This window comes from Falco punctatus (assembly GCF_963210335.1).
Source record: "Falco punctatus genome assembly, chromosome: 4".
Lineage (NCBI taxonomy): Eukaryota > Metazoa > Chordata > Aves > Falconiformes > Falconidae > Falco > Falco punctatus.
The window spans coordinates 26,637,603-26,663,048 of record NC_137583.1 but is presented as its reverse complement, the minus strand read 5'-3'; the positions used below and the strand labels follow the sequence as shown (position 1 = coordinate 26,663,048).

General features: G+C 59.6%; 1 protein-coding gene across 1 annotated transcript in view; it reads left to right on the top strand.

Moving 5' to 3' along the window:
- Positions 1 to 887: 887 nt before the first annotated feature.
- NHERF2 (NHERF family PDZ scaffold protein 2) overlaps positions 888 to 25,446 on the top strand; it is a 40,514-nt gene continuing 15,955 nt past the window's right edge. The window contains exons 1-2 of the mRNA XM_080384799.1: positions 888 to 1,265; positions 5,791 to 6,048. Coding sequence (XP_080240925.1) covers positions 1,056 to 1,265; positions 5,791 to 6,048 — 468 coding nt within the window. The 5' untranslated portion in view covers positions 888 to 1,055. The remainder of the gene's footprint in view (positions 1,266 to 5,790; positions 6,049 to 25,446) is intronic.

Here is a 25,446-nt window from a genome sequence, read left to right as displayed (position 1 = left end):
TCCACAGCTCCTGCCGTCCCAGGCTGGGGCTGCGTGGGCACAGGAGCCACTGGGCTGCATCCTGCCCTCTCCGGACCCGGGGGGCTCCCAGCGCATCCCATCCCTTTGGGATGAACCCTGGGGATGAGAGGCCTCTGCCCCAGGCCCTGCCCCCCATAGCCTCCCCTCCACGGGGTGCCCCTGGCCTGTGTCCTGCTGCCCCATGGATGAGCCCAGGCCCAGGTACCCCTCCCCGGTGGGCAGCGGTGGGGGGTCCCGGCCAACAGATGTGGGGGGCAGCATCCCCAGGCTGGCCTGGAGGGTGGTGGGCTCCAGTCCGAGGGGCTGCCTGCTGGCGTGGCCCGGCGGGGGCTCGGTGCTACATCGGAGAGGGGGGAGGGGGAGCAACACCAGGAGGGGGCTCAGCACTGCACGGGGTGGGGTGGGGGCTCAGTGCTGCCCTGAGCGGGGTTCAGTGCTACACCAGGAGGGGGCTCGGTGCTGCCGCAGGGAGGGTCGGTGCTACCCTGGGGGTCTCAGCGCCGCTCCAGGGGGCCTCAGTGCTGTTCCGGGAGGGGGCTCAGTCCTGCCACGGGGGTCTCGGCGCTGCCCCAGGGGGGTCTCGGTGCTGCCCCGGGCGGGGTCTGCCCTGGGGGGAGGTCTGGCGCTGCCCCGGGGGGGGTCTCGGCGCTGCCCCGGGGGAGCTGGACCGGAGCCGGAGCCGAGCCTGCAGCACCGCGGGTGGCTCCGATCAACCCCGGCCGTTCCCGCACCATCGGCCGCGGGGGTCCCTCGGCTCCGTCCGCCCGGTGCCGGTGCCGGTGCCGGTTCTCCCCGCCCCGTCCCGAGCTGCGGCTCCGCCCCGCCCCCGGCCCCGCCCCCGGCCGCCGCGCTCCCGGCGCCGCGGGGCAGCGCGCAGCATGGCCGCGCTGCGCAGCGCCCCGGCCCCAGCCCCAGCCCCAGCGCCGGCCCCGGCCGCGGCCCCGGCCCGCCCCCCCGCTCCCCGCCGCTCCGCGCCCGCCCCGGGCCGCGCATAAAAGGGGCCCCGCGGCCGCCCGCCCCCGCCCGCCCCGGCCATGGCCAAGGACCAGCTGAAGCCGCGGCTGTGCCGCATGCTGAAGGGGGAGAGCGGCTACGGCTTCCACCTGCACGGCGAGAAGGGCAAGAGCGGGCAGTTCATCCGCAAAGTGGAGCCCGGCTCGCCGGCCGAGGCGGCGGGGCTGCGCGCCGGGGACCGCGTCGTCGAGGTGAACGGGCTCAACGTGGAGCAGGAGACGCACCACCAGGTACGGGCAGGGCAGCAGCTGCCTGCTGCACCCCGGTTCTGCTCCCCCCCCCCCCCCCCCCCCCCCCGGCTCGGCTGTGCCCGGCTGCAGCCACCCAGGGCCGGGCTGGAGCCGTGCTTTGCTCCCCAAAACCGCTGCGCTGGAGCATCCTTGGCCTTGGTACCCTGGGGGCTGCAGCGGTGGGTGCCCCCCAGACCCTGGGCCTGGGGCTGTGGGGGTGTGGGGGTGTGCGCCAGGGATGCTGAGCTCCCGTGGTGCATGGGAGGCAGTGTCCCATCGGGTGTCGTGGAGCTCGCTGCTGTGCCGTGCTCCTGCTGGGATGGCATTAGCGTGTGTGTGTGAGCATGCGAGTGGTGTGAGCAGGAGCAGCCCTGCCCCAGGACGTGTGCTGGGATCACCCTTCCTCCTGCTGGGTTTCTGGGCGCAGGGGGGACAGCTAGAGGTGTTTCAGTGGGGCAGGGCACTGCTGTAGGGTGCAGCTGGGGGCGGAGAGGAATGGGGGACCCAGTCTTTAGTTCCAGCTCCTCTGTGGCTTTTCTTGGCCGCCTTGGGTGAGCTGCTCGGGCTTGGGCAGCCCCCAGTGTGCAGGGGTACCCTAAAACCTGCTGGCAAAGCTCTCCGGGTGCTGAGCAGTCCGGTTTAATGGAGATGGGGCGTGTGTGGGGGTAATGGTTGTTCCTAGACCGTGGCTGTGGCTGGGGGTGGGGTGGGTCCAGGCGAGCTGTTTCTCAGCCCTGTAACAGAAGCTGCATGCTTCAGGCTTGTCATTTTTCTGTTTATAAAACCGAAACTTCTATTTGTTAAACAGTTTAGTTCAAAAAAAAAAAAAAAAAAAAAAGCGATGAGATTGAAGCAGCTCTTGTCCCACCAGAGTCCAAGAGCTTGGCAAGGCACAGCACCGAATGTGCCCATCGCCTAATGGCTCGTGGGACGCTGCGGGGTTTGGTGCTTCAGTAACTTAAAACATGTGGCCGAGCCCCCCTGCCAGCACGTTACCGGGGCAGGGCAGGGATGTGCCTCGCATAGCTCGGGGACCTGGCCGAGTTCTGGGGGGCTGTGGGTTCCAGGGCTTCACCCCCCAGGTGTGGATGCTGCTGTGCTGAAGGTGAGGCAGAGCCTTCCCGGTGGCTCCAGTAAAGCCTTGTGAGCCCCTCTCCATGGGTCTGGTGGGGTTTTGTGGTGAATGGAGCCTGTTTTGATGATCTGAGCCAGCTGTGTAAAAGTTAATGTTTGTCTTGAATGTGATTTCAAAACCCTTGAAGGAGGATCCACATCTTTGATCTGGTTGGGCAGAAAGGAGGGCTGCGTTCCTGTAAGGCACCCGTCGTACTGGAAACCATCAGACCTCCCTGCTGAGACTGGGATGCTGGGCATGGGTGATAGTGGAGCTGAGGCAGCCAGCTGTGTCTTTGAAAAGTGCTGGGGTCTTGCAGTAGGTGAAGTGAAATGGGAGAAATCTTTCCGTCTTCCATTTTCTGTTGGCAGAGGCAGGATGGAGCTGCTGGCGCTCGCTCCCTGCTGCAGAGTGGTGCATGGGAGGCAGTGTCCCATCGGGTGTTGTGGGGCTCGCTGCTGTGCCATGCTCCTGCTGGGATGGCATTAGTGTGTGTGTGTGAGCAGGAGCAGCCCTGCCCCAGGACGTGTGCTGGGATCATCCTTCCTCCTGCCTCAATACAGCAAGAACCTCCCCCCCCCCCCCCCCCCCCCCCGAAAAAAAATAATGCCTGGCACTGCTGGACGGCGGGAAGGGCAATGCCATGGCAGATCAGGCACAAGGTTAGAGCAGCCGGTTTGCCGTGGCCTCTCCTTGCACTACTGAGCTCCCTGACCTTGAGTAAGTAATGCTTCTCCACGTGCATCTGAAGCTGTGGTAGGATGGAGCCTGCAGCACACAAGGCCTTGCTGTTTGGGTGTAACTGTGTTTCGAGCTGAAGCTGGCAGCATTTGTGTCTTTGTTCTCTGTTTTTTCCTGGCCTTACCCAAGGAGCAAAGGCAGAACGTGTTCTCAGGGAGTTTCATGTCTCGGATGTGAAATTGCATCCTGGCTCCTTGGTTCCTCACTGGGTGGGTGTCATGTGCCAGGCAGAGCGGTGGGCTCCTGCCCTCCTGCTGTGCCCGAAGCCAGGAAAACCAGGTCCTTGCCGAGCTGGCAGCGTGCTGTGTGGGCAGGGCACCTCTTTTGGGGTGGGAGGGATGAGCCGAGCTGTTTCGCGTGGCACCACGAGCCTCCTTGCTGGGCAGCTGTTGTTTGGCAAGGGTGGAAGAGCCCGGGCCGCCTTTGCCTGGCCGGTGCTGGTGTAACCAGGGGTGAAAGTCTTTTTGGGTGGAGCTGCGGAAATTATGGGGCTGGGACCGGTGCTGAGAAGGTCCCCAGGCGCCAGATGCACAGGGGAGGCTGTGTCGTTTTCAGAAAAGCTGCGGACTCGAGGCTGTGAGCATGGCTCGGAAGCGGGTAGGGTGCCAGGCTCTGCCTGCCTTGGGCAGGACCTTGCCATGTGCCTGGATGCTGCTTTGCCTTCCGCCTCCCCACTCTGTCCCCCGAGTAATGCGCTGCCTGGGACTTTGTCACAGAAAGCCCCTTCTGCTCATCCCTGCTGATGGGAGAGGGCGAAGGGCTGCCCTGTGCCTGCTCTCCATCCCTGCGGGGCTCAGTCCCTGGCACTCGCAGGGCTGGGGGGATGCTTGCTTCATCGCTGCTCTTGCCATGGCTGCTGGGGAGGTTGGGAGCGAGTTGAGCCCCAGCACCGCGGCAGGTCGGAGTGCTTCTCTGGTCCCTCTGCCTTTTGTTGCGGTCTGTGGCACCCTGCTCCCTGCCCGTGATTAACCGTGCTGCCCTAATGCCTGCAGCACCCAAACCTGGGGTCTGAGGGATGTCGCTGTGCAGGACCCGGCACATTTCTCCTGCACGCTCCCCACAGGTGCTGCCTGTCTGCATCTTGTGCCACTGCACCTTGGCTGCCCACTCGCAGGTCTCCTCTGGGAGAAGGGGCCTGGCGCAGGCATTGCCTTGCTGGTATCGGCAGCACCGCCTGATGTCGTGTGTAAATAGATCTGAAAGCGAGCAGATGGATTTTCTGGGCCTTGATGGAACAGCACCCTTCAGGGCGGTTCCGGATGGGAGCCCTGGGCATGCTGCCGCTCAGCGTGCCGCGTGGGGACGGAGGCTGCAGCCTGCAGCAGATCACTTGGTTCGGGGCAAGCAAGCAGCCTGGTCTGCAGTCTATAAATTGTTGGGGGTGTGTGGTGTTTTTTTTTTTATTTTTGTTTGCAGATACTGGCTCTGACCTTGAATGGAGCTTGCAGGGGAGTAAATAAATGCTAGTTAATTGCACATTAGGCTTGTTTGTTGCTTATAACCTTGGTGGTTGCAGTGTGTCTGGCCGGTGTGACCTAGATCAGAGCAGGAACCCTGTAAGGAAACCCAGTGCTGCTTTGGGGGGTTCCCAGCACGCTGGGGGGGGTGTCCCAGGTCTGTGGTCTTCAGAGCCACCCCATGGCATGGCTGCCAAGCATTGCTGGTGGTATGACCCCTCCTCGTCCTCCGGATGAAGGGCTGTGCAGGGAGGAGGTGGCCCAGCAGAGCCCTTTGCTGCCGGGGGGAGTCTGGAGGTGGTTTCCCTTGCTCTGGTGCATGTCCTGGCTTTGCCCTGTTCCCATCGCAGCTCACCCTGGTGTGATCCACCCCCCTGCCCGGCCACGGGTGGGATCAAGCTCTCCCGGTTCTCCCCACCGTGCCGACACTGCCAGCTCCTTTCAGAGCCCCTGCCAGTCACCGATCCCCGCCAAGGGACAATGGTCCCCATTCAGCGCTGCCTGGAGCTGGATCCCGCCAGGGATGGGCCCATCTGCTCCCAGCGCTGCCTTCCCTTATCTCTGCTGGCCCTGAGCATGGACCAGGGGTGGATGCGCAGATCTGCTTGTTTCGTTTGTAAATCCACCCAGGGCTGGGGGTAACATATGCTGGTGTGGTGGGGAGCACCTGGCACAGGCAGCCCAGCCACTGAATGCATGCACGGGTGCTTGGTGCACCCCGGCTCTCTGCCCTGCCCCACGTAAGGGGGAGGAAGGACACCCCAGATCAAGGAAATGAGGGTGTGTGAGGTGGCTTGCATGGTGGGACAGGTTGTGTTGTCCCTCTAAGGGACAAAGCCAGGCAGCAGGGTTTCTGATGCTTGGGGGGCAACGGAGCAGTGTCTGTGAAAGTTCCCGTCTGAGCAGGGTGGGGGAGCCCTGGTGGTCTGTACAGGTGCTCTGGGCAGAGCTGTCACATGGGTTGCATGGTGAGGGCTGGAAGGAGGCATCACCATCATCACCCAGCGCTGCAGGCTGCTCCATCCTGGGGGTCCCCCAAAGCCATGCTCTGCCCTTCTCCCATCACTGCTGGCTGGAGGTGACAGCAAACTCACACCCTGCAGCAAGACCAAAGCTGCAGGAAGGTGTGAGGGAGCTGGTGGTCCTTGGTTCCAGCTCCTGCCACCTCTGAGAGGTCCCTGGGTTTCTTCTCAGTTGTTCTTCTCCTTTCCAGGTTGTGCAGCGCATCAAAGCTGTGGAGACGGAGACCCGCTTGCTTGTGGTAGACAAGGAGACGGACGAGTACCTGTGCAGCCTGCGCCTGATGTGCACAGAGGAGATGGTGCACAGTGGGATCCTGCTCAACTCTGGCATCTCACCCACCAAGTCGGTGAGCAGCGACAACGGGGAGGTCTGGAAGCCGCAGCTGAATCTAAGCGGGAGCAGCATCCAGAGGCACTCGCACAGCTTCTCCTCGCACGGCAGCAGGAAGGTGAGGGCAGAGCCAGGTGGTGCATGGGGCTGCTGGGTGCTGAGCTGGCAGGGGGTGCAGCCACCCTGGAAGTACCTCCCTCTGCAAGCATGGGTTGCTTCTCGTTGGAGAAAACCCTTCTGTACGTGGCTGTTGGCTTTGGGGACCCCGCTGTGTCCCAATGCAGTGGGCGAGCTGCCCCTTACCCTTGTTTGCTCTTGCTCAGAGCAGCATTGGCTGCCAGGGGCTGTGCTGCTGTCCCCTCCTGTGCCCCCTCAGGGTCTCTGGAGCCCTGGGAGCTGCTGGAGGGCTTGGGGGGTGTGTGTGTGTGTGCTCATCAGCCCTGGGGAAGAGTGACCCCATACTGCATCAGCTGAGGCTGGTGTCCCAGCCTGTGGGGACGGGCTGCACGGACCAGGGACGCGGTGAAGCTGGAGCTTGTGAATGAGCTTCTCGCTCCTCCATTATTTGCAGGAGGGAGGGAACATATGGGGCAAATGTGTTCTCAGCTTTTTGCTTAAATAGGAAGGAAATTAGCTCTTTTTCAAGTGGCCTGGGTCTGGACTGTGATTCTGCAGTAAGTGCCTTTTATTGGTAAACTTTCAAAAAAGGAAAGAATTTGGTGTGGAAAACGTCCAGTTTCCATGGCTGTCTTGCTGCTGGGGCTGGGCTGGTGGAGACGGCGCAGCCTTGCTCTCGGCAGATAGCAGGGCTCAGTCCCGGCGCTGCCCTTGCTCAGGGTGTGAACTTGGCAGGGGCGGTGTGGGCATCGCGTGGCTGAGCCGGTGACTCCGGCACCTCTCTGCAGCCATCTGTCCCCTTCCCTTCCACGTCCCCACTCTGCAGCCCAGCTGTGCTGCTAGCCAGGGAGCACTGGTGCTCAGCAGCCTCTTCCAGCCTGGAGCTGCCATGGGCACATGCCTCCACCTCCTCCCCCCTGCGGGGCTGGCAGGGGCTGCCGCGCCTGGTCGGCCTCTGCCCCCTCGGAGGTGGGGTGCTGGCTGGATGCTGGCCCAGAAGGGTCACTGGGCTGCTGGGAGGGTGTAAGTAGGAAAGTCGGGAAAGCTTCGTGTCCTCAGGAGCTCCCATGGCGAAACAGCTGAAGAAATTCCCCCGCAGAGATAAGAGGTGATGCTGATATGGGGTGGAAGGGATGTGCGTCTCCAGCGCTAAGGAGGGGGTCTCGCCCCCAGTCCTTCCCTCTGGCGCTGTTTGGCATCTCGCAGCGGAGGCTCCCTGCTTCCCTTGGGCTGGCAGGAGCAGGCATGGAAGCAATATTTTTTTTTTAACTTATTGTGTGATTTGAAGCTGTTTGAAGGTCTGTGTGATGGTGATGGGTGTGTTTCCTCTGGGGGTCAGTGCGGTGGGGGGCTGGTCACCCACCCCCAGGATGGCTGGTGGGAGAGGAGCCTTTCTTGGGGGGCAGGTGGCTGGCTGGGGGCGCCTTTCCAAGCCGGGATTTCCTATCCCGTCTCCGTTGCGTTTGCTGGTCGCAGTCCAACAGCGCGTGCTGATGGGAAGTCAGGCGAGGGGAATGGGATGGTCCTTTCCGGCCTTTGGGTTTCGGCTCCTCCAAGGCAGGGGGTAGGTGGGGAGGGGAGAGCCGGGCAGGGCTGGGGTGCAGGGGGAGAAGCACCCATGCTTGGCTGGGGGCTTTGCCTGGGCCGGCAAGGCCGCGGCGTTTGCTGTGCTGGGGCTGGTGTTTGCCGGAGCTGGACGAAGGGAGCTGACCCTGGGGGCGATGCCCACTGCATTGGGGACGCTGGGGACGGGCTGCTGAGTGTCGGGTGTTTGCGGAGCTCACGTGAGCGGCTGGTTTGCTCTCGCTGCTGCAGGTGGCGGCTCTTTGAAGAGCTAGGTGCTGTGGGTGCTCCTGGCCAAGGTCACTTCTCCGTGCCAGGGCCGTGACTGACCCTGGTGCAAGGTCAAGGGTGGCTGGAGCAGCAGGACTTGCATCCCGCTCCTGTGCCTTGCAGTCCTGCTTGCTTCATGGTGGGAAGACCTACTCCAGGCTTTTGGTCTGGGTGATATGGCCCTCCTGCTAGGTCCCACAACAGCTGGAGGCCAGGGGAGCGATGGTGTACCGCAGTCCCTGCAGTGCTCAGCCCCCCAGTGCCATGTCCCTCCGTGGAGCAGCTGTAGCCTGACCCAGATCCTATAGATCGCAGGTGCTGGGACCACAGGGGGCATGCAGTGTTTGAGCTGGGGGGCTGTTTGGGAGATTCTGCCCCCGCAGTGGGGCTGTGGCAGCTGGGACCCAGTCAGAGATTTGTCCCCAGCCAGATCTGGGGCTTTTTGTGTAGCTTCCCCAGAGGTACTCTGGGCTACTCCCATGGAGCAGCATTTCTCTGAGCAGCGTTTGTTTATGTAAAGGCTGCAGTTTTCCTTGGTTTGAGGCTGGGTTGTTCAGTGCAGCCCAAAGCAGCCAGCAACTGAAACAGAGAGGAGGGAAATCTGGCACCCAGGGTGGTTGTAGCGGTGGGCAGCAGGAAGGTGGTGCAGCAGGCAGGGTGGGCATGGCCATGCCAGCCTCCCTTGTGCTGCCCCAGACTTATTTTGCAAGAGTGACCCCCCTGCTCCGAGACCTGCTGTGAGTGGGGAGGTCAGTGCACACCCGTGGCAGAGACCTGGTGTCCAGGACCTTGTGCTCCAGGAACCACGGTGATGCCATGAATAATTCAGCATGTATTTAAAATCATGCTGCCTGCCCTGAGAGCAGGTCAGCAGGGCTGGCTGCCAGCAGCTGTGGCTGTCACAGCGCTGCTGGCCCTGGCACCCTGGGGACTTGCACCCTGCATGGCTGTGGTGGCACAGGGAGCAGGGTGTGCTGTGCCCCATCCCACAGCACTGCACTCGTGTCCGTGGCTGGAGGGGTTTGCCTGCTTGCTGCCTGCCCCACGCTGTGTCCCCTGGGCAGGGAAGCAGCAGGGCACGTACCTCCGTGCCATTGATCCCCCTGTCCCAGGCACGTTCTTGTGGCCACTGGGCTGTTCTCTGCTTTTCCCTGGGGCTCTGGCTCTGCCTGGCCAAGCACCCACCATCGAGCCCCCTGGAAGGTCCGGAGGCAGCGGGCAGGGGGTCTCCGTGTCAGGGACTGCCTGGTGGTGAGCGCCTTTTATTGCAAAGGTGCTTTTGGGACCGCAGGCTGAGCTGCTGGTGGTAGTTAATAAAATGCCTGGGCTAACTGTGTATAAAAGGCAGGCGTGCTGTGGGGCTGGGCTGGTGCTGAGCAGTGCTGCTGGCCATCCTGGCGGTGCTGGTGCTGTGCAAGCGGCGTGGCCCGGGGCTGGTGGCGCCTTTGCTTGGCTGTCCCTGTTCCTGCTGTGTGGTGCGTGCTGGTACTGGGACCCATCACAGCTGCACAGGTCGCACCAGCCACGTTAGCAGTGTCCTTGGGACTTGCTGCCTCACTGCTTTCTCCAGGTGTGTTTGTAGGAGAAACAAGAGCAGTAAAGCCACCGAGATGCTTTCGGGGTGATGCAGTTCCCCTCCGTTGCTGCTCTGGTCACACCAAAGCAGGGCTGCAGGGAGCTGGTGAGCAAAGGGACCTTTACAACCAGCATTTATCTTTTGGGAAACAAACCCACCTCTTGTAGCTGCTGCATTCAAGCAGCCTGTTGGGTCTGGGAATTTTAATGGGGGGGAATTAGCAGCTGGTTGTTAATTGGCCCCTGCTCTGGGAGGGACGATGTCACCTTGGCATTGCAGCTGGCCAGAACTGCAAACAGCCAGAGAATGTGTGTCCCACCGCTGACACGGGGGATTGTGGCCGGCTCTGTCGTGACAGCAAGCAGCACTGAGCTCCCGTGTGCAGCCAGAGCCCTCGAGCTGCCATGCCTGGGGACAGACGTGCTGTTTTCTGGAGGAGGATGGATCAGTGCCCGGGTGTCTGTCAGGACCCGCAGGTGTGTGGCCAGCGCTGACATTGAGGCAGTAAATATTTATCCTTCTGTTTGGGTCAGGAATAAGAACTTTTTTCTGTTGCAAAGAAAACTCTGCGTTGCAACATCTTTGCCAGCTTTCTGCCGGAGTGCTAGAAGGGGAGTAACTCAGGACAGATGTTTTCGGAGAACTTTGCCAGCTCAGTTGAGGCCCAAAATTTAGGGCTTGTAGAATAACCACAAAGATGTAATAAAACCTAACATGAGCAGAAATGTCTGCAGTAATTATGTGATTAAAAAAAAATACCAAACACACAAAAAAAATAAGTGCATGGTTTAAATTAAAGCACATCCCTGCAGCATCCTGTGCTTCCTGGGCCCCTGTGGCAGGCTCAGACTTGCAGGGAGAGGGTGATGGGGCAGGACAGCAAAGCTTGTCCCCGGTACAACCTGGGTGAGGTTCCTCCATGCGGGCAGGGGTTGGGGAAGCCCTCCAATGTGGAGCTTGAGAAGCTGTGGCTGTGTCCCTGCAGCGTCCCCTGCCCTTCCCACAGCAGCTATTTTTGTGAAAGCTGCCAGCCCGGCAGCACTTGCTGCAGGTCTGAAAGGGCAGAGCTGAGAGGAAAAGCTGTGTGCGTGCCCTGTTGAGGCAGGGATGCCGTCACTGTGCGTGTTCTGCGTGTCACTGCTAAAATAAAAACCAACTCTGAAAAGCCGTTTCTGCACCAGGGCTGCTGGCAGTTTGGGCTGATGCTCTGCTGTGCCTGGCTGAGGGCATGGGGTGGGAGCGTGGCTTCCCACATCCCTGCTGGGGAAGGGGAGATGCCTGCAGGGAGCCGGGAGGCAGGACAGCAGTGCTGGAGACCCCCTGCCTCCCCATGGAGAGCGGCACTGCAGCGGGTGGTGGGCTGCACGGGGATGGCGAGAGCTCTGGTTGCTGCAGAAGCTCAGCTGAGGAGCAGCAGCAAAGCTGGCCTTGTTTTTGGAGTTAGTGCTTCAATCCCATCGCAGAGGCGGCTGTTGGGCTGGTGTGTGGGGAAGCCGGCAGCCCTGCGCCGGCACTGACCCCGCTGCATTATTGATAGCGCTGGGCTCGCTGGCATCGTGTGTCATGGGGCCGGGCAGAGTCTGTGCGGGTGGGCTCTGGAGCAGCTGCAGCCTCTGGGGGATGGAGGTTGGGGCACATCTCCAAGGGTGGCTGTGGGATGCTCCCCCCTCACCTGCGGGCAATGGTGTGGTGGTCCACGGTGTAGCAGGTTCCTGCAACCTGGGCTTTGCTCCGAGGAGCCCAGCGTGTTGTGCTTTCCTGGGAGCCTGCCCCTTTCCCGTGCAGGCAGCAATAGGATACAGGCATAGAAATAACCGATTCGTCAGAGCGCTGGTCCCTCTGACTTGGCTTTTGGTTAGAAGGAACAGGACGAGACACGTTTTTGCAGAGCTCCCGTTGCGTAGGGCTGGGGTGTTTCAGGAGCTGGCAGCAGTGGGGTCCCCACTGCTCGAGGGGCTGCGGGGCTCTGCGTCCCATAGACCTCTACGCTGGGACCAGGGCAGCCCTAGCCTCATTCCCCACACAGTCCTGCCTGCTCGCCCTTTGTGCATCGGCGAGCCATTAACTTTGGGCTGTTGTTCGCTGGGTTTGGTATCTGTCTGGGGTGGCATCGCAGTCAGGAGCAGCGTTTGCTGAGCCTGGGGCTGTGGTGAGCCTGTGGGGTGTTGCTGCAGTGCTCAGAGATGGTGCCGGCGGGGATCTGAGCCTCGTCCCGCTGGATGCAACCTAGAGGCAAGATGGGATGCTTACCCACGGCGGGTGTAAGGTGAAGAAGGCAGTGTGGCGCTTGCCATGCGGGAGCGTGCCGTTCTAAGCCCCCCAGGTCCCATGCACTCACTGCCTCCCACTGCTGTGGGGAGGGGGTTTGGATGCAGAGCACTTCCTTTCATGTGGATTGTGGCTGTGTCCTGTCACCTAGAACACCTGGGAGCTATGGGTGGGCTGTGGGGGACAGGAGGAGGGGTCTGAGCAGGGTCCCCTGCATGCTGCTCCCTGCCCAGGCTCGGTGCGGCAGCAGGTCCTGCAGAGGGGCTCGGCTGGGGGGTTATTCTTGTGCCGGGGCAGCACAGGAAGCCCCTCCCGGGGAGGAGAGCATCCACCCCGCAGCAGAAACTTCCTCCGCTGTGATATTTTTAGTGAAACACAAAGCGAGTGGAAGGGAGCGGGAGGCAGGAGGCAGATTAGCATCGGGAGGAACTGTGCCCTGCTAAGTGTCTTTGTTCCTGGGGCCACATGCTCCCAAGGGACACCTGGTCCTGTGAGGGGACAGTGGGGTCACCCCGGGACCCTCCACCTCCCTAGGAGGGGAAAGGAGTGTGGGGGGGTGTTTGCATCCCAGCCCCTTGCCTGGCGGCAGAGCGGTGACACTGCTGGTACCAAGGGATGCTGCGTGTGGTCCAGCTGGTGACGTTCCCTTCTGCATCCTCGAGTAATCAAAAGCTTTTCCTCAAAATGATTTGAAAACTGATATTAAATGGGAGCCGTTCAAAATGCAGCTTGTTCTGGCACAGCCAGTCCCGGCCCCCTCTGCTCGCAGGGATGCACTTGAGCAGCTTGCTTTAATAACAGCCCCGCTTGCAAGTGGGCTCCTCGCCAGCTGTCTAATGGGTCTGTTCTATAGTAAAAATATTAAATGGTTTTAAATAAATTAAAAAATCTTCTGGCAGAACTGGGGCCTTCTGCATGTGCCCTGGCAGCTGCACAGAGCCTCTGCTGTGACTTTGCTCTGTCACTTGGTGTTTCTCTGGGCTGGTTGGGCTCGTGGTCCTGTCATGGTGAGGGAAACCTTAAAACATTATTGGGTTTGGTTTGTTTGTTTTTTTGGATTCTTTATTCCCAAGACCCAAATGAGTTGTGGAGGAGGGGACGTGCTGCACGTTTCCAGCTGTTCCTCCAGGGCTGTCTCTGGTGCCACTGTGCAGTGTGGTTGGATAAAACATCTCCGGGAGTTTGATCCCGGACTTGGTGATGCTGTGGGTCTGGGTGAATCCCACCTCCTCCTGCCCACCCTGCCAGGCACGGGGCTGCTTCTACCCAGGGGAGAATGGGGAATGGAAACATGGAGCAAAGATGCTCTCTGTATGCTGACTTACAGCACGTGTTCCTGGGCCAGAGGGAGCTGGGCTTCCAGCCACCGGCCAGGCACACCTGACTTCCAAACAAGGTTTGGAAGAGCTGCTTTTAATCCGTAAGACTTTAAATCCATAAGGCAACATCCCTTTGCTGCTGGCAGCCCTAAGTGTGCGGGTGAGATGCGATGGCTGTGGTGTTGCCTGTCTGCTTCATTCCTGCCCTTTGGTCTGGGAGACTGTGAGGTGGTGATGCACCCAGCGCTACAGGAGAGCTCGGTGTGTAAGGTAATGTCTGCACTGAGCTGGTTTGGGCTCCCAGTCCTTGGCTGGGTATCTCTAGGTATGGACATTTTACAAGCAGTGGTCTTATGAGACTCCAGATTGGGATATGAGAGAGAGAAAATTAAGCTCATAATCAGCAAAGGGTTTCTCCAGATCCATAAGTCTCTATAACTAAGAAATTAAAACCCAAGTTGTCAACATAATTATTTCTGGCGTATTGTAATTTGATTTCATTACAGCTTTTGCCTGGACTCCTGAGTGTTTTGGTTCCACTGCTGCATACATTTATTAAACTGTAACTGGATTTTGTTGGCTAAATGTCTCTCTTTTTCCCACTAAAGCCTTGCAAGAGTTTGTTACTGGGTAAAACAAGTAGGTAATAAACGTCCGTTAGTGGTGAGTCTGTGAAAGCTGAACTGAAAAGTAGCTTTATGAGAGAGGGGAAGGTAAGAAAGATGATTCCCTATAGGCACCGATGCAGCAGTAGTGTGCAGGGCTGCTTTGCGGGCACTCGGGCTCTGACTCCTTGCAGGGGGTCGTTCCCTCGGAGGGGTCTCCAGCCCTGGCACCGAGCCATCCCGCGCGCTGCCCTGCAGCCAGGGATGCTGGGGGAAGGAGTGGGGCTGGGAGCTGGTGTCTGATCGCAGTCTGGTCCCCTCCATCGGTGGGGCTCACCGGTGCGTAGCCCCGCAAGAGCCCTGCCGCTCACCCATGGCATTATGTGATTAAACCCTCTTACGGATTTACAGGGACTAATCCCGTTAAAGAAACGAGCAGCACAAAAGGTGGCGGGAGGGCTAATCCCTGCACTCCTGCCTCGGCGGGCTGAGCACTCATCCGGGTGTGCTCCAGCAGCTCCTTCTGCAGCCCTCAGGGATGGGGCTGACTGGCATCCCCCGGGGAGCGATGCTCTGCCATGGGGCAGGTCTCAGTGGCTCTTCCCAAGCCCTGATGGCTCCTGCCTTGCCGTATCCACAGCCACCGTGGCCGGTGCTGGGCTGGCTGGCTCGTGCCGGGCTAGCAGTCCCTCGTGAGCGGCCAAAGGCCATCCCAGGTAAATCAGTTAATTCTGGCCCTGGGGTTGTGCATGGTTAGCAGGATTTAATTAAGACAAACCCTAATTAGTTCTAAGAGGGGTGAATAGTCTGCTTTGCCTGGAAGAATTCCCTGCTCTTGTCTGGCAGCTGTTAATGAGCGCAGGGCGCTCACTGGCATCAGGGCCTGGGTCTGCCCTGGGGGTGGGGTGCACGGGAGACCCCACGTCGTGCTGGAGAGGTGCTTGGGGCAGCCTGAATGTGGGGAGATAAACTGCCTCATGCTGCTCCTTGAAGCAGCTGCTGGGTTTTGCTGGGCACCCAGATCCCTCTCTGCATTGCGAGCATCGTGCCGGGGCTGTTCCCGGAGCAGCCACTTTTCCTGTAGCTTTCTGGTCCATTTCAGCCTTTCCCGTGGGCACGGACCACAGCGTGCTCAGCACCCCGCAGCCGGCACCGGAGCCTGCCTGACCCCGCGCACCCGCCTTCGCCAGGGTTTATCAGCGGGAGCAGCCGGAGCCTGGCACTGGCTGCAGGGGTTATCGCCACAGGTCCTCCCGTGCTGCTTCGGACACACGCTTTGTCCCGGACCCCCCACCGCTGCGCAGGCCTTTGGCAGAGCCGCCTCCCAACCTACTTATCTGCCCCAGCACAGAGGGGCTGTTCGGCTGCCCCAGCTGGAGATAACCAGCCCCTCGCCCAGGGAGCAGCGGCCAGGAGGATGCTTAGCTCCCCGCAGAATTTTGCAAGCAAGGGGCATCTTCTGTGGTCTTCTCATTTGCAAGGGGCTGCGTTTAAAACATGTAGTTTATGGAGCTGAGCGTCGTGGTGGAGTGGGCTGAGTGAATGAGCACTGATGTTCCACGGTTGCATCAGATCTCAGTTTGATCCCGTGTTTTCCAGCAGTGTTGTAGGATGGAGCTGGTGCATTTTGCAGTGGTGACTGTGGAAGGAGGGTTGGTGGAGGGGAGGGGAAGCAGAGCTGCAGGCAGAGCTGAGGGCTTGGGTGCTGTGTCCACATCAGCTCTGTGGGCAGCTTTTGTGCAAAAGCTTTGGGCTGGGGACTTTTGGAAGGAGGGGGATGACCGAGGCCCCTCACTCCCGCTTTTTGGAAAGTTGTACCCCTGGATATTTTATTGCAGGATTTTTAAATACAAAAGGCCTTACATTTGGTTAACCCCAAGCACAAGTGCCACAGCGCTGGCTTTACTTTCGTTATAAGGAATGCAGAGGATGTTTGGAGCCCTCCCCCTGCCCTGCTTCCTCCAGCAAGCCGTGCTGCCCGGCCAAGACAAATATTGGTAGTAAACTATTGAACTTCCCTGGTCCCAGCGCTCGCCGGCGCTCACAGAGCAGTGCCTGTTCTCCCCCTGCCCGGGCAGGGGCCGTGCTGGGGAGCTGCAGATGTGTCCCCTCGCTGGGGACAGCCGTGGCAGCCGCTCTGCAGCGGTGGGAGCCGCATGGCGAGCGTGCGGTGCGTTCCGCAGAGCTGCAGCACCTGCGGGGGTTGTGCCAGCTCCTGCCCAGTGTCCGTCGCACCCCTCGGTGCAGCTTGGGCACGAGGTGGGCTTGGTGGTGGAGCAGGGGCCAAAGCTCACCCCAAAGGGCCGCTATGATGGCTTGTGCGATCAGTCTCCTGCCCTGCACGTGCTTCATTGGGCTCTGCAAGTCTAAATATAGCACCCATGACCTCTTCCTCTGCGGCCAGGGGAAGCTGCGGGGGCTCGGGGGGAGGACCAGGAGCTGTGCACAACACAGGCTTCCCCATCCCGTGTTAGACATCCCACCTAACAGCTGGCTTTCTGCAGGGCTGTGGCCTGCTATTGACGTGCTGCAGACAGAGCCCTGTCCCCCAAAATCAGGCTTTTCGGGGCAAGTCTCAGTGGGTTTGAGCAGGGTGGTGCTGACCCCCGTGGGCTGTGGTTGGCAGCGGGCAGGATGCTGTGGAACATGGGGTTTGCTGTGTGGTCCTGTGATGGTGACCCCAGCCTGGCACGCGTGCTGCGGTGTGGCTGTGCAGCCCGCGGGGTGAGAGCCAGGGCTTAAGAGCCGGAGCCACCTCAACCCTTGGGAAAATATCTTTCCTTCCCTGGGTGTGTGTCTGAGAGCGCCCTGCCTGTGGGGGGGTGGGGGGTGTTCTCTGTGGAGGCAGCGGTGCTCCCCGCCGTGCCTGGGGCATTGCACGAGCCCCTCGTGCTCCCTGGCATGTCCCACAGCCCACAGGAGCCCCCACTGTCTCGAGGGGGATTTCCCTCTGCATCCGTGGTGCCAAGCTGGTCGCCTTGGGAGCGCAAAGCTCGTATGACTGGATTCCTGCTAATGACCTGGGGGTGGTTATTAAAGGCAACGGATGGGGCCAGCATTAATGAATGATTTGGTGATTGCTCAAGGCTTGGCCTCAGCAAGAAGTGGAGGATTCCAAAGGGTAGGCTGATACGACGTGGTCAGCAGTTTTATGGTGTGCGGCTCTGGCCGGAGCCTCTGGCTGCGAGCAAACGCGCACTTGGGTGCGGGATGTGCTTCGGGCTCTGCCCTGTGCTGGAGGCTCCCTTTGGGATCCGTCGCCTGTCCTTGGAGCAGTGCTGGGGACGTGGAGACCTGCCCTCATGGGTGGCAGTGGGGCAGTCTGTGCCCTGGGGCCGCGAGCTTGGACGGTCCCTGTGCAGGGGGAGCACCGTGCCATCAGGGAGGCTCATTCCCAGCATCTCCCTCTGCCTTCCCACTGCTCGCGGCCATCCCTCCCCTCGCCCAGGAGGCCCGTGGTGAGCGTGGGAAGGACTTTTCCCCTTGTTCCAGCAGCTCAGGCTGTGGTTCGAGCCCTGCACAGAGTGACTGATGCTCCTTGCCTCCTTTCCCTCCTCCCCTCCGGAAAGCAGATCCCTCTGGATCTGGCAAGATCCCTTTGAATGGAGATCCTGTGTTTCTCCCCTTGGACAAATCCCAGCTTTCCAGGACCCACGCTGCCATCCCACGTTGTCCCAGAGCCGATCCCTCTGGAGCAGGGGAGCTTGCCGGTATCCCGGCCGTGTGTTCCCTTGGCAGATCATGCTGGAAAAGTTGTCTCTTAAAGAAAACACGTGCACGTGGCGGTTTCGGTCTCCTCCATCCTCCCTCCCTGTCTCTCCCTGGGCTGGGCCAGCTGCTCCCTGCTCCCAGCCAAGCCTGTGCTGCTGTTTCTGGCTCCAGCCCTGCCCGGAGGGAGAGCACGAGTGCCTTCGCTGTCTGAGTCGGCTCAAACGCCAGCAAATGGGGTGGGGGGGGTGGGGGGGAAGCTGCTTCTCATGGCTTGTGGCTGAGAAATTCTGCAGCTGTGGGATTGCCAAGGAATGGCAGGGACAGCTCGGCTGGAGGCATCGTTGCTGGGGGGACCAGACGGACTCAGCAGAGCTGGACCAGGCTGGCATCCTGCAGCAGCCAGCTGGGGACCCTCGCCCGGGGCTGTGCCAGCTGGGGACCCTCGCCCGGGGCTGTGCCAGCTGGGGATGTGTGGTCCTCTCCAGGACGTGGCCCTGGCCGCAGCCCTTCTCCTGAGAGGCCCCTTTGTGCTCAGGGATTTCCGTAATGCCACGGCCGGAGCTGTGGTACAGCGCCGGGGATTTTGGAGAAGGGCAAATCCAGGCTTACCCCCTTGCCTTAGGGCATCAGCAGTAAGGTCAAGCTCTTACTTATTTGGCAGAAAGTTGCTTAAAGGTGGAACACTGGTGGGAGGCTGTTAGTGAAATGCTTTTTCCATCACGCCGCTGTGGTGCAGGGTGCCCGGGGGAGGTGGGAGCTGTGCTCTCCCTCTGGACAGCCCAGCCTGGCAGGCACTGTCACCGTGGGCTGGAGATCAGGCGTCCTCCCCACTCTTCACATCCTTCCTGCTCTTGTTTTCTCCTGCCTGGCAGTTCCTCGGGATAATAACCTTTTGTCGTGTCTGGGACCGTGGCCGAGGTCTGGCTCTGCGGCATGGTGCTGGCACAGCGGCCCTGCTCTCTGCGGGGTTTGCATGCCATAGTGCCTGGAAGGGACCAGGTTGGGGTGCACGGGCTGGGGGAGCTGGGTGCACAGCTCGGGGTGAGCGCAAGAGTGGTAAGAAGCGGTGCCAGGGGACAGCGAAGGACCTCATGAATTTTTTTCTGATTGCTTTTGCATTGCCCTGGGAAGGGCTGCGGGTCACCAGTGACGAGGCACACTGTCCCCTCTGCCGGGTCTGAAACCGCTGCAGGGCTCAGGGCAAGCGGCCCTGGGAGCAGCGAGTTTCTGCCAGGCTCGGTGGCTGTCCGGGATCATCCATCCCCTCCGCGGCTGGAAGGAGCTGCCCTGTGGGCACAGGGTTTCCATTGCCCGGCTAATCCTCCTCCTCGTGGGGGCTGCGACCGAGGGCAGAGCAGGGACCTGGTGTCACCTCAGCTGGCACAGCCAGCCCCTGACTCCACGCTCCCATCTGCTCTAGTGGCCCCAGCAGGGGCTGGAAACTCACTGAAAATATCCAAATTACCGTATCAGCTGCAACTTGGCCATGGGTCCTGCTGAGTACCCACGGCTGGATGCTTTCCACTGCGAATTGGAATCGCTTGGCTGTCTCCTGGCTCGCCTGCCATCCTCACTCGCTCCCTTTGTGCTGCGTGTTGGCAGAGAAAGCAGCAGGACACATCCAGAGGGTGCTGGGCATGCTTGCTAGTGCAGCCCCTGCTCCTCCAGCAGCCAGCCCCCTGGGCTGGTGTGAGGATGCTGAGGGAGCAGTGCTGCAGCTGTTGGGGAGAACAGCACCAATCTCAATGTCTTCTGCCCTTTAAAAAAATAATATTTTTTTTTCGATTCTTCTATCATTCAAACCCAGCTGGAGCAATTTAAATAACTGGAGCAATTTGAATAATAGAAGCAATTTAAATAAGCTACAAAAGCCCAGACCTGGAGTCGGAGCTGGCAGCCTGCGCGGGCAGGCGAGGTGCCCGGCAGTTCGGGTCGGTGGCAACACGAAGCTTTGACACAGGCGAGGGACAGTGGCACCGCTTGTGCTGGCGCCGTCGGGAACCTGCAGCACCCCCTTCTCCTCCCGGTGATATTTAAGATAATTGCATGTTTCAGGGTGATCACAGGCTCTGCCAAGAGCTGTTTTGTGGCAACTTAGTGTGTTTGAGCCCCTGATTTTCTCTCGGGGCAGAGATTGCCATGGGCACTGCCACAGTCCCCATGGAGCACCCAAAACTTTCTGCTGGCATGTGGAGGTGGCAGCTGCTGCTGCCCAGGAGATGCTGTGAAGCAAAGAGTTTTAAGAGCTGGTGTCGGTCCGGCTGTTGGGTCTATGTTGGAAGAAGGAAGCAAGATTTTTCTGCTTTGACCACTGGTGTTGGAGCCAAAACACCTCCGCGGCTGACAGGGCAGGTGGCAATTAGGGTTGTGGCTGTATAAAAATGGAAGCAGGTTGTTTACTGAGCTGGGCCTGCCTGAGGTTTTACTCCTGGACTGGCTGGTGGAAAACCTGCAAATTATTTCCCTTCTGTAGGTGTGGGGGTGGGTCTCGCCAGCCAGGGGACCCTCTGGGTGCTGGAGCTGCCACCCTTCTCCCCAGCCCCAGCTGTGGACCCCCGCAGGGAAGGGGAACATCTGCTGCTTGTGTTTCGGTGGGTCTGACGTCCCACCAGCCCCGTCTCCCCTTCCCCCTCCTTTATTTATAACATTTCACCAACATCTGGAGTTTGAGCCGATTCTGCGCTGGCTGACTCTGAGCTGGGGGACGGAGCCGGGTGAAACGTGGGCGGCCGGGGAGGGAGGGAGCCCCCCAGCCCTTCCCTGCAGCATGTGGGCAGCCGCAGCATCCCAGCGTGGTGCCTGAGGACCATGTGGAGGTTGGGAGGCTGCGGGAGCATCCTCACTCTGCTTTTCTCAGTGGTGGGGACAGTGGGAGAGCTGCTCTGTCCTTGCCCCGTGGCACAGACCTGGGGGTCCTCTGCCTCCCCCCTCGCAGCGGTGCTGGCCGGTGCTCCCACCTTCTGCCTGAGCTTGGAGGCTCCTTTGAGGTTTGCCATCAGCCCAGTCTGTCCCCCTGCAAAGTGTCACCGAGGTCCCCCTGGCCCCAGGGGATGCAGGGCTACAATAGCCCCCTTTCTGGTGCTGCTTTAATGGGAAAATTTGAGTCATTCCTGGGGGAAGGGGAATGAAAACCAGCCCCACCGTAGCAGGCTGCGGATCCCTGGCACGGCAGTGAATGGAGCAGTAATCCTGCTCCTGGCCATGGCGCAAGCCCAAAGCCTCCCTCGTTCTCATGGCAAGCAGGGCTACGGGCACTGCCGGCAGTCACGGCGAGGGCTCCCGCTTCTCCCAGCTTTCCTCATCTTTGTAGCGTGAAAGATGGTTTCTTCTGGGTTTTCAAGTCAGGGATGTGAGGACCCCCCTGCCCTTCAGGGCGATAAGCATCTGCTTAAAGTTAAGCGCAAGCTGAGCAAAGGCAGTAGCCTTTGAACTTCCAACAAAATTGTAGTAATAATAGTGGCAATTAAAGCTTGCCCGCGGCTCGGCTCAGCTGCCAGTATAACCAGTACTGCCAAGGAAGGGTGCCCGTGTCAGGGTGGGTGTAAACGGGCCCCTTGTTCTGGCTGTGCTGCAGCCCTGGGTCCCCTTTCTCCATGGGTTTATCCCCCTGGCTTGGCTCCCTCCTGGCTCCCAGCATTGCCCCGCGCTGCTCTGCCTGGCGGTGTTGGGGTTTCGGTCAGGATCCCACGCTGCTGGAGCTGCCCTTCTCCTCCACAACCCCCAGAGGTGGCCATGCATCCCTCCCTGCCTGCTGCCTGCAGGGGATGGAGAGATCCCAGCTGGAGGTGAGGCAGTGGGGATGGACACGGAGGCCCTGAGCAGTGTCCCTCGTCCCCCCGGACATGTGTGCATCCCAAGGTGGCCTCAGGGCAGGACAGGAGCCCTGTGTCCTCCAGCCCTGGCCAGCAGAGGTTTGCTTTGCAGGGAGCAGGCGAGCAAAGGAGCCATTTTCTGACCAAAACCACATGCGAAAGGAGAGGAAACGCCACGGGAGCTGACTTAAAAGAAAGTATGTTAACAATGTAAATTAGGCAGGAATGCTCCTGCCTGCGTTTTCTCCAGCTCCACCGAGCAGAGGCAGAAAGGCTGGACGTGTTGCAGGGTGATCCGGAGCCGGGATTGCATCCAGGCGGTGCAATTCCCAACAGCAGCAATTAGAGCTGCTTTGGCTGCCCCCAGGAAATGGCGAAGCCCACCAGGCTGTGCTGCGGGGGGCTGGGGCTGGTGCTGGGAGCAGCCCTGATAGCGCTGGTGGGTGCTGAGTGCGGTGGGTGAGGTGGTCCCAGGCAGGACTGACCCAATTAGGTGGCGAGCCCTGATCTCCGGTGATTATATGCTGCGACGGAGCCAAGGCAGCCGTGACGCCCGTGGCGGATGAGCTCAGCTCGGTTTGAGCAAATCCCCGTTCCGAGGGGACGAGCGGGGCTGGAGGTCCCGCTCCCGTTGCGGTGCTGCCATGGGATGCTGCAGTGGTGCATCGCGTGCTTCCCGGCTGTGGCGAGAGCATCCCTTCAGCCTTGGAGGGCATTCCGGGGGCACCTCCCCTTGCTGAGGTGCCCAGCAGCATCGTGGCTTTGGTGTGCCGGTCTGCAGGAGCTGCCCTGCCCCTCGGTGTGCCAGGACCCCCCGGGCTCCCCCAGCAGATGGTACCAACACAGCCTCGGCTGCTTAGTCTAGTCCGTGCGTGTGTGTGTGTGCTTGGTTGTCCTCCTCTTCCTCCTCGTGTCCTGGAGGACCTGGGAGAGCCAGGTGTCCACACTGGCACAGCACTGGCACTGCTGTGTTTTTCCTGGAATAAGCCCCTGAAGCGTGACTTTTCCAGGTGTTTTAGCCTGTCACAGGGTGTGCGTTCGCCTGTGCAGCATGAGGAGCTGTGGGGCAGGGGGGCTGGAGACGGTCTTGGGGTCTGGCCGCTGCTGGCTGCGAGCATCCTGGGTGCAGAGAGACCTGCGCTGGCTGGGCTGGGCTGCTGGCAAGTTTGCATCGTGCAGCCTGCAGCATCCATGCTCCTGCTCAAAAGCACGTGCTGCCTGCGTGGCAGAGGTCTTTGAAAAGCCCTTTTCATCCCCGCTCCTGCTCAAAGGCAGGCTGCGGGGGGTGGTTCCGAGTCGCAGGTCAGTTCTGTGAGTTTGTGCCTTTCGGGAAGGTGGTGGGTCCAGGCTGGGGGGAGCACAGGGACAGCCCCGTCCCAGAGCTGGAGCTTGGGATTGGGTCAGGGTGACACAAGTGGGTCTCTGACGCCTCTGAAGGGCTTTTCTAGGGGCAGTTGGGTTTTGCTTGGGCAGCGGGGCATGGGGGGCTGCTCTGTTGCCCCTCAAAATCCAGGAGGCAAGTTTGTTTCAGGGAACGGAGAAGAGCAAAGTGCCGGTGGTTTGGTGCTTCTGTGAGTGGATCCTGCTTGCATGGAGGTTGGCACGCACTAATTAATTGCATGGAAACTTGTCGTTAATCAGAGTTGCTGACATTTCTGATAGCGGCTCCATGGTGGAGTGTGCCTGAAACATACAGGCGTACGAAATGGGAATGGTCCCGGTCACTGCAGGGACCTGCATGAAGGTGGCACGAAGCCTGTGCCGTGACAACCCAGTCAGCTGGGGGGTGTCCTCAGGGGACCCCAGCACCCAGCAGCAGCACTGGAAACTCTAAGGGGTAAAAAATTTAGATGCTGCAAGATTTGTAATGAGATTGTGAGAGCTGGCAACACCCAAGCAGGTTTTTTTCTTTTTGTTTTGTTTCTTTTTTATTGAAAGTGTTTAATTGTTATTTAATGTCTTGTTTGTGCATTGTTAAATGGACCAGCTTGAACAGTGTTTCCGAAACTTTTATCCTAAAATGATGATTTGCCTCAAGCGGCAGCTCCGGAGGTGGTGTGGCAATGCAGCTTATTGTCCGAGCAGCATTTATCTGCACGCACATACCTGCGGGTGGGTATAGGCAGCGATGCCTGTAGGTGGGGTACGACATGCCATTGCTGCTTAGTCCAGTTTGTGAAATTGCTGGATTCCTAGAAAAAAAAATCAGCTTAGTTTTGCAATTTTTTTTGCATGCAAACAGACAAAAAATACAGGCAATTTTTGTTGCTTTCTAGTATAGGTGCGAATCTGACTTATCCAAATCAGCTTTTATGTTCTTTGTATGTGCAAGGGCGGCGAAGCCTCCTCCGGAGCAATGCCGAAGCGTTTCTGCAGGGGCGAGTGGTGGGTTTCTGGGGAGCCCAGATAACGTGCCACTCTCACAGGGAACGCTTGGTCACAGCGCTTGGGTTTCACAAAGGCACAATCCCCCCGGGAGCTTTGGAAATATCTTCCCAGAACACAACCAGGGAAACGTTGGCACCGGTCAAAAAGAAAATAAATAGCAGAGCTGGCAAGAGAGGCAGCAGCTCCGTGTCAACAGCGCACATAAGTGCAAAGTGTTTGAGCATGTGCTCGGCTCTGGGTGAGGCGAGGGGAGCGCCTGTGTTTGCTTAATCCCAGAAAGGGGCTTTGCAGAGTTGTGGTCTAAGACCTCTTTTTTCCTAGTGGCCAAGGATTGCGTTAGTCGGGAGGTTTAAGAGCCCAGCAAAAGCCCCTGGATCATCTCTGCGGGAGGATAAGCAGTTTTGCCCAAGGATTTCTGCTCAGAACAGATGCTGAATTGGCTTTTTTTTTTTCGTAATTTTTTTTTTTTAAACTAAGATCTTGAATTCATTTCAGTTAAGAACCTCGAATTCAGGATTTTGTGGTGAAAGCAGAGGAAGGCTGCATAGGACGCGGCACCGATTACTGCCCTCGCAGCCACAGAGATCCTGCAGATGAAGCTTCCCCCTGTGTAGTTTATTTACTGAGTAATTTGATTTCATGGTGATCCCGAGGGATCCCCCGAAGTGCTGAGCCCCGGGATCCCCGTGCTGGGATGGCAGCTGCAGCGCAGTGTTTCCTCAGTGCTTCCACACGGCTGCTGGCACTCTGACCCTGTAAAAATGGAGCAAGAGGAAAATGGTTTCAAAAGGTCTTTTTTAAGCCCGAATAGGTGATTCCAGACATGTTCCCCTCTGCTTGCGAGACGTGCCCCCTTTTCCCTGGCTGCGCAGAGCCCCCGGCATCCTTTAAGGTCGCGCAGATCCGACCCTCTTCGGCCAGTTGAATCATTTCCTGTTTTCTTCGGTTTTTGGAGAGCTCGGAGGCAAGCTGGAAATGTTTGCAGATAGGGTGAACCGGCTGTGCCGGGGCCATGGGAAAACCACAGGCGTGCTGAGTCTGGGGAGGGAGGGGGCACGGGCGCGGGGCTGGTGCTGGCTGCGGCTGGGCAGGTACCAGAGGCGCTTTGGGAGCCTTGGCCCGTTCTGGCAGGAGCTGGGTTTTGTTGATCAGTGGATGTTGCACGGATGATTTTTATTTTTTTTTTTCCCCCCTTCGAAGAACTGATCTGTGCGTTGAGGTGTCGATGCCAAGAGCATCTCCCCAGGCAGGTGCCTGGGGGTCTCTTTCCCCCCACAACTTGCCCGGGTAGCATCCGTGCACCCTGCAGGCTCAGCTGCAGCCTGAGCAGTTGGTAAGGGTTTTCCTGCTGCTCCCTCTGTGCTTTTTTTTTTTTATAAACACACCTGCATGGCCGAGTTAATCTCTGTAAGGCTTCAGGTGCGGTTTGTAGCTGACCCAGGCGCACCCTGATATCTGCTGATGGCCCTTGTTTGCAGGCACTTTTGGAGGATGTTGGTGCTGTGGCTCCGAGGAGTCGGGGTGCCCGGGGTGTCCCTCCTGGGCTAGAGCAGCCATCGCGGGCAGCTCTGACCTGGTGTCCAGCAAGCACTGGTCACCTCACATCTCTGTTCCTTCCCAGATGCTAGGACTGAACTGATCGAGCCGGTCCTGAGTCCCCATCCACCTCTGTTCCCTCTGGGCATGGCAGCTACAAAACTCCCCCTGCTTTTTGCCTCCAGGGTCTGGGACCGATGTCATTGCTCGGTGTGGGAGAGCGCAGGCAGTGTGCGCCTGTGCAGGGGGCAGCGGTGGGTGCAGGGGGCACAGTCGGGAGCGGCGGGAGCAGGCGGGAGCAGGGGGTGTAGGGGGAGCAGCGGGTGCAGGTGAGTGCAGCTCCAGCTCTTG